We start from the raw sequence: 13,118 nt of genomic DNA, 5'->3' as shown, positions 1-13,118 counted from the left end.
CCACACCTAATTCCTCACTCGGCTACCACAAGGATCTTGTAAATCAGATTCTTTCACGCTCATGCTTGAAACAAAATGGTTCCATCACCCTTGGAATAGAACTGCAGCTTTTATCCTGAGGACCCTATGTGATCTTTGCCTCTTTTTCCATCATTTTTTCCTGACTCACTCATTCTCACTCCCTCTGCTCTAGCCCTACTGACCTTTTTTACTTTTCTTTTTATGTGTCAGACTGTCTCCTTCCTCTGGGCCTTCTTTCCCTCTGGAATGCTTTTCCCACAAATATCAATATTTTTAGATCTCAGTACATCACTCAAATACCTGCTCAGATATCACCTCCTTAGAGAGCCTTCTCTGATCACTCTCATCTAAATCAGTTTTTCCTCTCCATTCCACCCTCTGTCATTTGTCTCAATATATAACTTACATCTTATCTCCACCTGAGATATACATCATATATTTATTTCTTTAATTGCTTATTGTCTATTACCCAGAGAATGTAAACTGCATGACGGGCAGACACTTGGTTGGTCTTGTACATTGTTCTACACCAAGAGCCTAGAGCAGTGATTGGCACAAACCAGGTGCCCAATAAACACTGCAGAATAAATGAATAAAAAGAAAATAAGGTTAATTGTTGACCTGTGGTCATCATAAGAGATAAAGTATCATCTTCATATATTCAATTTCCTATTGCCAGAAAAGATTTGCAAACAGAGGAAGATTAGTCAGATTTCATTTGCCCTGAGGAACTTAGAATGAAAAGGAAATGAAAGCATTTTTATTGGTGTTACAATGTTAGATTCTCCCAGTGCGTTGGAGGAAGGCTAGCGAAAGACTAAGGGATCGTGCAGAAGATGCCAGTGAGGATGACTGTCTCTGTGGTTCTCTTTCTGACACAGGTTACAGTGAAAGCAGATACCAGCAAGAAGCACTTACCAGACAAGCAGGATCACAAGGCCTCCCTGGACTCGATGCTGGGGGGTTTGGAGCAGGAACTGCAGGACCTTGGAATTGCGACAGTGCCCAAGGGCCATTGTGTTTCCTGCTGGAAACCGATTGCTGGAAAGGTGGGATAGGCCAAGACGTTGATCCTACAGCCGTCTGTGTCTGTGTGTATGTCTGTCTCCATCCCACTAAGGATTGCTCTTTCTCCTTATATTCCAAGATAGTTTAATAATAGTTACTGGTCCCTTACAGTGCTCCAGGCACTGAACAAAGCACTTTACAAGTATTCCTTTATTTAATGGTCACATTAGCCCTTCAGTGGCCACAAGCCCTTTATAAAGATGAGGAACCCGAGGACTCAGGGTCATTAACTGACATGTCCAAGGTCTAGTAGGAGGTAGAGGTAAGATCCAAACCCAGGAGAGTCTGGCTCCCGAGTTTGAGGTCTTAACCATTTTCTTGTACTGCCTTCACCCAGAGGAACTTTCTCACTGCTCCCTCTGTTCAAACATTCTGGGTGTAAATCAATTGATTTCGATTTTTACCTGCACTCGGCTCCATATCATGGCCACAGACTCCTGCTCGGGCATCGTCCTTCACCAAAACCATAAAAAAGGGCTTTGAGACCTGATTTTGCATGGGGTGTGAGGTGAGGTGTTCAGATCAGAGGAATGAAAACTGTCATTGGCCTTCTCCTCTTCCAGGGGTCCCTTCCATGCCAAGGTATGGTTAGTTATCTCTTGTCCATCACTGCGATGCTCTGTTTTGTTTCTCCCATCCTCTGGGGCAGTATAGTGGGAATGATCATTTATAGGCCTTTCTCAGTGTGATCGCTCAGGAAGGCTGGGCACTGTTTTACTATCCATAAGGTACGGACAAGAGACCTAGGTCTAGGTCTCAGTGTTGTGCAACTCCAGGGGGGGTCGTTTACATGGAACACTGTTGGAAGAGCGCCCTCCAGAGTTGTGCCCCCTATGGACCCTAGAGCCCCCAACTGGGCCCCCACTTGCCAGGCTTTGTTTTGTTCTCCAGGTGATCCATGCTCTAGGGCAAGCGTGGCATCCGGAGCACTTCGTCTGCGCTCACTGCAAAAGAGAGATAGGCTCCAGTCCCTTCTTTGAGCGGAGTGGCTTGGCCTACTGCCCCAAGGACTACCACCACCTCTTCTCTCCGCGCTGTGCTTACTGTGGAGCGCCCATCCTGGATGTAAGTAAACCGCCCTCCCCCTGCTTTCATGTAGCTTTTACTCCTCACTTAGAGCTGGGGTCAGGTTTTACAGCTCTGTAGCATTTTAATCTCTCCGGTGTGTTTCTTTTCCAGAAAGTGCTGACGGCCATGAACCAAACCTGGCACCCAGAGCACTTCTTCTGCGCTCACTGTGGAGAGGTGTTTGGTGAAGAAGGTATGACCCAGGGTGGTTACAAGAAGACCAGCAGAGCTTTTCCCTGATCTGCTTTGTTGGTCCTGGTTCTTGCCTCTACCATCCAAGTGCCCGTTTCAGTACCAAATGCCATCCCTCCCTACCTTTTTCCAACATTGATGAATTTTGTTTAAATTGACTTTTTTAATCAAAGAAATACAAATGCATAGTTTACAAATGCAAATATTACTTCAAGAGTAATATGAAAAAGAACAGTCCCTTGCTTTTCCTTTTTCCACTGCCAAATCCAGTTCTCCTCTGTAAATTTTTTAGCTCCTTCTATTATTTATTTGTATGTTTTAAATAATATATTACTATATACTGATTTTTTTCCCCCCAGTTTTAACCATTATATATTAACTGTCTACTAGGAGAGATGAGGATTTAGAAATTTTATTACTACCCCACCTACCCCCAACATAATTCCTCCCCCATTCTCTCAGTTATAAGTAGGTCATAATTATAGGTCAGATCAGTATTCGGTGTGTATATGTTGACAGTCACATAAATATTGCTCACAGCTGAGCCACGTAACAAACTGATATAGTAGAGCATGGATTTTGGAGTTAGACTGTCTGGTTCAAATCTGGGCTGTGGTATTTATCAGCTATGTGATGTTGTTCAAGTCATTTAACCTCTTTGTACCTTACTTTCCTCATGAGTAAGATGGGCCTAATAATAATGCTTACCTTCTAGGGTCATTATGAAGATTTTAAGAGACAGTATCAGTATAGCGTTTACAACAGTGCCTGGCGCATGGAGGCTGGTAATGATGATGACTATCATTATCATGGTGTCCTTTTCATACACATTTGTTTTTTTCCTGAAGTTAATATTTGGATCCCTTTTTCATTAGCTTCATTTTCATTGTACTTATCACTAATTTATCTGACAGAGCTGTGAAATCCTTCTCAAAAGGGTCAACCATGGGGCTTCCCTGGTGGCGCAATGGTTGAGAATCTGCCTGCCAGTGCAGGGGACACGGGTTCGAGCCCTGGTCTGGGAAGATCCCACATGCCGCGGAGCAACTGGGCCCGTGAGCCACAATTACTGAGCCTGCGCGTCTGGAGCCTGTGCTCCGCAACAAGAGGCCGCGATAGTGAGAGACCCGCGCACCGCGATGAGAGTGGCCCCCACTTGCCGCAACTAGAGAAAGCCCTCACACAGAAACGAAGACCCAACACAGCCATTAATTAATTAAAAAAAAAAAAAGGGTCCACCACATGTGGTAATATGTCAGTTCCACTTGTTTTCTTCTTGGAGACGTCTGTCTAGGAGGCCTTGAGACTTCTGCTCCTGCCTCCTCAGGCCTGCTGAGAAGCCGTTATTCTGGGCCATTATCTCGGGAATTATTTTTACTATTTCCCTCTATCTTTCAATACATGTTATTGCCTTTATTTTGGTGGAGCACACCTCCAGTAGCTTCTGAGAAAGAATGAATAGGAGGTAAAAGTTTTGAAACCTTGAATATCTGAAAATATTTTGTCTACCTTAAGTTGCCTGGACATAGAATTCTAGGTGGAAACTATTTCCCTTCATCATTCTGAAGACATTGCTTCGCTGTCTTCCAGCTTCCATGGTTGAGAAGTTTTTTCTTAAAATTTTGTTCTTGTTCCTGATCCTTTCTATGTGACCTGTTTTTCCCCTTTTGCAAGCTTTTTTTCCTTCTGTTTTCTGAATTTTCTTGATTTTTTTCTGACTTCTTTTTATGTTCCTTTTGAACAAATATGATTCATGCATGGAATCAGAAAGCTTCTTTATTTTTTCTGTTCCTGTCCTTTTAGAATTAACTTAGTGGGAAAAGTTTTCTTCTAAATAAAGATTTGGGCAGTCCCATGTCTTTTTTTATTGTTCTTAATAAACTCTTCTAAATAGAAAATCAATTTGTGACACAAAACACAAATCTAAATCCTTAGGTAATTCAGTCTGTGTAAGAGCTGAGCTTTCCAACTTTAAAGTGACAGCTACACTCTCCCCTGGTGGGGCCTTTAAGCTGCAGGAGGCCAGGGAAGGGGGTTGTGGCCTTTCATTGGTCCTTTCTTGCTTCCACTCTCATACCCACTGCTAATCTTGATAGCTGACCCCTCCAGGGTTGAAACAGGGGTGGAAGAGGTGAGATTGGAGGGCAGGAAAGTTCTAACTTGTCTAATTTGCTTTGTGCTCTCCGGGCCTGTCGGATATTTAACTCTGACTTTCTTTTTTTACTTGGATGTTTTTGTGGATCCAGTCCGGATCCAATTACAAATTCTTGGTGGCCCTTTACATGTCTTGGCTGGCTGTTCTCCCCTTAGCACATGGATCTTTGAGGATCCATTCCACAGAGACTCTTTTCTGCAGGATTTTCATTGTTCCCTCTAGGTGATCACTTAGAAATGATTATAATGGTTCCAGATTAACTCTTTCACTCATAGTTTCAAATAGGGACCATGGGAAACTTGCATCTTTCTCTTGCAGTCAATGGGGACTGCAGTTAATTTCAGGCGCATCACTCTATTCAGCTGCCATAGGCCTCTTCAGCCAGAAGCTCACCTGGGATGAATCAAGTACCATCAACTGTATCCCGCTAATGGCAGGGGACACATACCCAGCTCTCTGAGTGGTCCCACTGAGTTCCCTCTCTTGACTTGAGCTCAGCCAGAACCATACCGCATGCTTCTTGGTGGTGGTGGTGGAGCACACATAGCACAGTTTTCTCCAAAGAAATCCCTCTCTCAATTTCCCCTTCTCTTTACCTGTTTTATATCCTAGGTGTGAGTGAGGAGTTCAAGATTTGTGCAAATAGTCCGTGGCTATCTACTTTGAGGGATGTCTTGCAGCCCACTTTGAACTTTGACGTCTATTACATCTTGATGCCTTATATCTTGTTACAATGGTCTTTGCCAAATGCTGCTGACCTTTGGTTGCCCATTTTTATTTAAGAATGAATGAGACACTAAAATGCTAACTGGAAGCTCTGTGGGTAAGGCAGAACGTGTTGACTGGTGGACTCAACTGTATGGTACTCAGGTAGGGTGCTCTGGCCATTTTGCTGCGGGACCCCTGACTATTTTAGGTCTTTCATCTTGAATAAATTTTACCAAAGAGATATTCTCCTCTGTTGACATTACAAAAGTTAGTAAAAGAGATTGGGGGATGGGGTTTTCACCATTCGGCATGCCAACTTTTATTTAATTCTCAATTTTTAGTAGAAAGCTTGACTTCTTTTCTTATCATGTCCAGTATCCCTGATCATTGAGACCCTCTGGTTTGAAATTTATAGAAATAATCACTGCATCTTATGGTAAGATGAGAGATCTGATTTTCTGACAGCTCTTCAGACTTTCAACCAATCCTGTTTTCAGCCTTGAAGACTATCTTATGCATTCAGTTCCTGAGCCTCTTTGATGTTTTGGAGCTCAGGATGGCTTGAGTTTTATTGGCACCTCCCCTCTTCAGAGATTTAGGTTTCAGTTTGTTTTTTCTTTCTACCAAGCTACATGCCACTCTAATACCTACTTTAAATTTTGGAGAATTTTATTGATATCTCATCTGTGGCATGTCCTTTCCTTTTATCTTTTTTCCTATGAGTCTTTCTGTTTTAAATAATTCTTTAACTATTGTGGTGATGTTTCAAGAGGGCGTGAAGATATACCTGTGTGTTGTGCCGTTCTCCTGGTGGTCAGGTCCTAAATATCAGGCAGGTTATTATGTATATTCCTAACTATTACTCATTTAATCCCCACCACAACTTTGAGAGAATAATTTTATCCCACATTTTACCAAGTTATAGATGGAAACACTGAGCATCAGGGAGGTAAAGTGATTTTTTTAAAGTCATGCAACTAGAAAATCAAATAATTGGAATTTAAATTCAGGTCTCATTTCAGCAAGTTCCATGTTTTGTTCTGCACCATCATAACTGCCCCTTGACAGAGGCTCAGTCCCTCTTCTGCTGTTGTTGTCTCTTTACTTTCTTGGCACCAACATGGTACACTTTATTTGAAGACAGACCTGGATAGAGTAGCACTGATAAAATCCATTGTCAAAGTGCTTTGTAGTAATTTGCTTGCTCACTGAAGCTTGTTCAATGCTTTTCACAAATCATTAGGTCTTTCATTTTTAGACTGCATTTTGGTTAAGCAACATTTTTCATTGAGATTTAATCTAAGTCATGATCAGTTTATATTGCACTGGTAGCCTTAGAAGTCTGAGGGTTTGTTGAGTAGAACAGTCAGCAAGTGAATACTGCTCACAGATGATTATGATGTGGAAGTTGCCTGAGAGCAGAATAACAGGATGCAGACATCTTCCAAGAAGAGACGTAAGTTAGATACAAAAGAAAAATACCCTATTCGTAGGATGATCAGAAAGTGCCATGAAGGTAGCTAATTCTTACTGTTTTTGACTTGGACCCCTTCTAACCAGACAAGGCTGATTTGGTCCTTTATGACTTTACATGAAAATATGAAGCCACACCTAAAACACACTTATTGAGACAAGTGACAAAAAAGGCCATTTACTAATCAGAAGCTCCTCTTGGGTTGTATTTTTGTTTTCATCCTTTGTTTTCTGTAGATGGGTCTCCTACCATATGGTTAGTCCATTAATTAGTCCAAGGCATGCTGCCTTGCCCCAAGTCACATAGTCACACACAAAGTTTCTGTAATGACAGCTTAACTACTGAGCCTCCTGGGAAATTAAATTCGTCTGCATTTTTGTTTCAGTTCAGATAATTCCTCTTTAAAGTTCAAGTTTCTAAGCACATCGGGACTTAGCGTCCTCCCACAGGGACTAGGTCCTCAGTGCCTATGTCTTTCTTTTTAATTGTTCATTATCCAGGCCATGCAGGTGCTCCCTAATTTCCCCTGTGGCTAGGAGCCTCACCGGAGTATAAACACCCTTCTTCTCTCTAAGGCACTTCGAATTGTTAGTGTTTCTCATCAGTCCTCCAGAGGTAATTGGCCCCAGAGAGAGCCTGCAGGAAAGTTAGTGCTGAAACTTCCTCAGTTTATTGGATTACTAAATGCAGGGGTATCACAGCAAGTTTGGCTGATTGCTTTTGATTCCTTTCCTGAGACTCACCTGAGTTGAAATGGAGGCTGTTACTTCTCTGCTGTCTCATTCTTGAGACCAGATACCCTGTAAATGCCTAGATGAGGGTCATTCCTAGGTCAGTCGGAATGTCTTATAATTTTCTCGAGTGACACCTACTTATAGGCAAGCACGGTTTTACGCCATTTGCTTTATGAAGCATCAGCATCACCTTGGGGACTTGTCCAGAATGCAAATTTTCGAGCCCATCCCAAACCTACTGAATCAGAAACTCTGGGTGGGATGGGGCCCAGCAGTCAGCATACTGACAAACTCTCCAGGTGATGGATGCACGTTATAGTTTGTGTGCCACACAAAAGCAAGAAAGATGGTTGTGGGTGTTGGTTCGTTTTTCTTAAATAGCAGGACTGCCTACTTTCAGTTTATTTATGTATGTATGTATGGCTGCGTTGGGTCTTTGTTACTGCACGCGGGCTTTCTCTAGTTGCAGTGAGCAGGGGCTACTCTTGCTGCGGAACACGGGCTCTAGGCACGCGGGCTTCAGTAGTTGTGGCTCATGGGCTCTAGAGCGCAGGCTCAGTAGTTGTGGCACACGGGCTTAGTTGCTCTGTGGCATGTGGGATCTTCCTCGAACAGGGATTGAACCTGTGTCCCCTGCATTGACAGGCAGATTCTTATCCACTGCGCCACCAGGGAACCCCCATGCCTGCTTTCAGTTTTGTACTTGATCAGACTCTGGACATTCTTCGATAAAGTGAAAAAGCAAAGTGAGCTTATCTGTGTCTCAGGGGTAGAAAAGAAGAATACAGGACAGCTTATAAAATTATTAGTTTACATTCTTAGATATAGAGACCTCAGAAGTCTATTAAATTGTCTGCTTTTCAAAGAAAGCATAGTTGAACAAGGTAAGGCATATCAAAAAGTGACCGCAGATAACAGACCACTGCAGCTACATGATTTGAGTCCCAAACCTGGCTACTCCTATTGCCTGTTTTTGGTCTGGCTGCTACTATCAAAGCATATTTCTAGAAATAATGTTTCTTGGATGGGCTGCTTTCCAATCCACTGTGCATGTTTTGCTTACATGCTGTTTTGGTGGGGCACAGTTAGAGAGCTCTCATATTTACAAAGTTATTGGGTTATGATATTTGGGCTCAGCTAATACTCTCAGTTCCCACAGAGAAGTCAAGGTCAGAATGCATTTAAGCTAGGAGTGTGACATCCAAGTTAGGCTTTGAAGTTAGGCCTAGATTTGAATTTCAGCTCTTCCACTGACATTGGTTATATGTAATTTCTTTGAGCTTCCCTTTTCTCACCTGTAAAATGGGAGGAATGCTGTGAAGAATCTAATTTTGATTTAATACTGTAGGGAGAGCCCTCAGTTGGAACCAGTACAAAGTACTTCCCTGCGCAAATGGGACTGCTAATAGTCCTCTTCATCTTAGGGAGACTCTCCTTGTAAACGCTAAGGAGAGTTTCTTCCAGAAAATTTCTCCTGTTTATACATGTTCTAGTTAATCTTGAAGTGGGGCAACCCTCTTCTGAAGCTGATGGTCTCAATTTTGCTATTGTAATATTGTTCACATGTGTGCTCATTCGTTAAATATTTATTGAGCAGCTACTATGTATGTGTCAGGTACTATTCTAGGTGCTAGGGAGACAATGACAAAAAACAAAGTTCCTGCCTTCATGGTGCATATATGCTAGTGAGAAAGACAGACAATAATCAAACTAGCCAACTAACTAACTAATTAACTAACTTGCTCTATGTGTTAGGAGAGGTTGTGGGGAGAGTGACAGGGTTCTGTTTGAAATAGGGTGATCCGATCAGTTGTTCTCTTAAGCAGACTCCTGAGTTAAGTGAAGAACCAAACCATCTGGGTATCTTGGGAAGTGATTTTTGAAGCAGAGGGAATATATCACTTGAATAAGTGCTTGAGGATGCATTAGTTTATTATATTTTTCTTTCTTTTAATGTAAAGACAATAAGAAGACTTTGCATAAAATTTCATTTATAATCTATTACCTTCTTAACCTAATGCAACAAAAAATTTGCCCTACCAATATTTTTTCTACATTTATTAATATTTATGAATACAAAAGATATAGTGTATCTGAAATTCCTTTTTTTTTTACTTATTTCTCCATGTTGTTTTATAATTTTATAATAATAATTTAAATAATATCGGTTATTCCATTAAGGCTTTCTTTATGTAAACAAAGTATAATGGATTATATGCCTGAAGATGTTCATTGAAGCATTATAGTTCCAAATATTGAAAACAACTACAATAAATGTGCTTGTAGTAGTATAGTTAGATTACTTCTGGTGTCTTAGTAGTGTTGTAATGACTATCTATTTTTTTTTAATTAATTAATTAATTAATTAATTTGTGGCTGCGTTGGGTCTTCGTTGCTGCACACGGGCTTTCTCTACTTGTGGCGAGCAGGGGCTACTCTTCGTTGTGGTGCGCTTGGCTTCTCGTTGCGGTGGCTTCTCTTGTTGCAGAGCATGGGCTTTAGGCACACGGGCTTCAGTAGATGTGGCACACGGCTCAGTAGTTGTGGCTCACGGGCTCTAGAGTGCAGGCTCAGTAGTTGTGGCACACAGGCTTAGTTGCTCTGCAGCATGTGGGATCTTCCTGGACCAGGGCTCGAACCCATGTCCCCTGCATTGGCAGGCGGATTCTTAACTACTGCACCACTAGAGAAGTCCTGTAATGACTATCTTTAAACGTAGAATTTTCTTCTCTTGAATTATTTGTATGGATTAATTTCCAGGATTGAGATATTTATATATTTAAAAGAAATCTTTTTTTTTCTTAATCTTTATTGGAGTATAATTGCTTCACAATACTGTTAGTGTCTGTTGCACAACAAAGCGAATCAGCCATATGCATACACATGTCCCCATATCCCCTCCTTCTTGAGCCTCCCTCCCATCCTCCCTATCCCACCCCTCTAGGTCATCGCAAAGCACTGAACCGATCTCCCTGTCCTATGCTGCTGCTTCCCAGCAACCAACTATTTTAAATTCGGTAGTATATATATGTCGATGCTACTCTCACATCACCCCAGCTTCACCCTCCCACCCCATGTCCTCAAGTCCATTATCTATGTCTACCTCTTTATTTCTGCCCTGCAACTAGGTTCATCAGTACCATTTTTTTTTAGATTCCATATATATGTGTTAGCATACAGTATTTGTTTTTCTCTTTCTGACTTACTTCACTCTGTATGACAGACTCTAGGTCCATCCACCTCACTACAAATAACTCAATTTCGTTTCTTTTTATGGCTGAGTAATATTCCATTGTATATATGTGCCATGTCTTCTTTATCTATTCATCTGTTGATGGGCATTTAGGTCAGTTCCATGAACTGGCTATTGTAAATAGCTGCAATGAACATTGTGGTACATGTGTCTTTTTGAATTATGATCTTCTCAGGGTATATGCCCAGTAGTGGGATTGCTGGGTCATATGGTATTTCTATTTTTAGTTTTTTAAGGAACCTCCATACTGTTTTCCATAGTGGTTATATCAATTTACATTCCCACCAACAGTGCAAGAGGGTTCCCTTTTTACCACACCCTTTCCAGCATTTATTGTTTCTAGATTTTTTGATAATGGCCATTCTGAATGGTGTGAGGTGATATCTCATTGTAGTTTTGATTTACATTTCTCTAATAATTAGTGATGTTGAGCATCTTTTCATGTGCCTCTTATCCATATGTATGTCTTCCTTGGTGAAATGTCTATTTAGGTCTTCCACCCATTTTTTTAACTGGATTGTTTGTTTTTTTGATATTGAGCTTCATGAGGTGTTTGTATATTTTAGAGATTAATCCTTTGTCTGTTGTTTCATTTGCAAATATTTTCTCCCATTCTGAGGGTTGTCCTTTTGTCTTGTTTATGGTTTCCTTTGCTGTGCAAAAGCTTTTAAGTTTAATTAAGTCCCATTTGTTTATTTTTGTTTTTATTTCCGTTACTCTAGGAGGTGTGTCATAAAAGATCTTGCTGTGGTTTATGTCAAAGAGTGTTTTTCCTATGTTTTCCTCTAAGAGTTTTATAGTGTCTGGTCTTACATTTAAGTCTTCAATCCATTTGGAGTTTACTTTGTGTATGGTGCTAGGTAGTGTTCTAATATCATTCTCTTACATGTAGCTGTCCAGTTTTCCCAGCACCACTTATTGAAGAGTCTGTTTTTTCTCCATTGCATGTTCTTGCCTCCTTTGTCATAAATTAGGTGCCCATACGTGCGTGGGTTTATCACTGGGCATTCTATCCTGTACCATTGATCTGTATTTCTGTTTTTGTGCCAGTACCATTCTGTCTTGATTACTGTAGCTTTGTGGTATAGTTTGAAGTCAGGGAGGCTGGTTCCTTCAACTCCGTTTTTCTTTCTCAAGATTGCTTTGGCTATTTGGGGTCTTTTGTGTTTCCATATGAACTGTAAAATTTTTTGTTCTAATTCTGTGAAGAATGCCATTGGTAGTTTGATAGGGATTGCATTGAATCTGTAGATTGCTTTGGGTAGTATAGCCATTTTCACAATATTAATTCTTCCAATCCAAGAACATGGTGTATTTCTCCATCTATTTATGTCATCTTTGATTTCTTTCATCAGTGTTTTATAGTTTTCTGAGTACGAGTCTTCTGCCTCCTTAGACAGGTTTATTCTTAGGTATTTTATTCTTTTTATTGCAGTGGTAAATGGGAGTGTTTCCTTAATTTCTCTTTCTGATTTTGTATATATACAAATGTATAGGAATGGTGTATAGGAATGCCAGAGATTTCTGTGCATTAATTTTGTATCCTGCAGCCTTACCAAATTCATTGATTAGTTCTAGTAGTTTTCTGCTGGCATCTTTAGGATTTTCTATGTATTGTATTATGTCATCGGCAAGCAGTGACAGTTTTACTTCTTCTTTTCCAATTTGTATTCCTCTTATTGCTTTTTCTTCTCTGATTGCCGTGGCTAGGACTTCCAAAACTATGTTGAATAAGAGTGGCTAGAATGGACATCCTTGTCTTGTTCCTGATCTTAGTGGAAATGCTTTCAGTTCTTCACCATTGAGAATGATGTTTGCTATGGGTTTCTTGTATATGGCCTTTATTATGTTGAAGTAGTTTCCCTCTATGCCCACTTTCTGGAGAGTTTTTATCATAAATGGGTGTTGAATTTTGTCAAAAGCTTTTTCTGCATCTGTTGAGATGATCATATGGTTTTTATTCTTCAGTTTGTTAATATTGTGTATCACATTGATTGATTTGCATATATTGAAGAATCCTTGCATCCCTGGGATAAATCCCACTTGATCGTGGTGTATGATCCTTTTAATGTGTTGTTGGATTCTGTTTGCTAGTATTTTGTTGAGGATTTTTGCATCTGTATTCATCAGTGATATTGGTCTGTAATTTTCTTTTTTTGTAGTATCTTTGTCTGGTTTTGGTATCAGGGTGATGGTGGCCTCATAGAATGAGTTTGGGAGTGTTCCTCCCTCTGCAATTTTTTGAAAGAGTTTGAGAAGGATGGGTGTTAGCTCTTCTCTAAATGTTTGATCGAATTCGCCTGTGAAGCCATCTGGTCCTGGACTTTTGTTTGTTGGAAGATTTTTAATCACAGTTTCAATTTCATTACTTGTGATTAGTGTGTTCATATTTTCTATTTCTTCCTGGTTTAGTCTTGGAAGATTATACCTTTCTAAGAATTTGTC

The 13,118-nt window shown here is 40.6% G+C and overlaps 1 protein-coding gene across 4 annotated transcripts in view; it reads left to right on the top strand.

Annotated features, from left to right (window-relative positions):
* LPXN (leupaxin) overlaps positions 1-13,118 on the top strand; it is a 42,779-nt gene that overhangs the window by 24,425 nt on the left and 5,236 nt on the right. For all 4 annotated transcript variants that reach the window (XM_059931646.1, XM_059931647.1, XM_059931648.1 and 1 more), the window contains 3 exons: positions 903-1,070; positions 1,981-2,154; positions 2,269-2,350. In XM_059931646.1, the coding sequence (XP_059787629.1) occupies positions 903-1,070; positions 1,981-2,154; positions 2,269-2,350 (424 nt within the window). The remainder of the gene's footprint in view (positions 1-902; positions 1,071-1,980; positions 2,155-2,268; positions 2,351-13,118) is intronic.

This window comes from Balaenoptera ricei, chromosome 8 (assembly GCF_028023285.1).
Source record: "Balaenoptera ricei isolate mBalRic1 chromosome 8, mBalRic1.hap2, whole genome shotgun sequence".
In the NCBI taxonomy this organism is placed as follows: Eukaryota; Metazoa; Chordata; class Mammalia; order Artiodactyla; family Balaenopteridae; genus Balaenoptera; species Balaenoptera ricei.
Note: the sequence above shows the minus strand (reverse complement) of the source record. Positions and strands in the feature narration are given on the sequence as shown.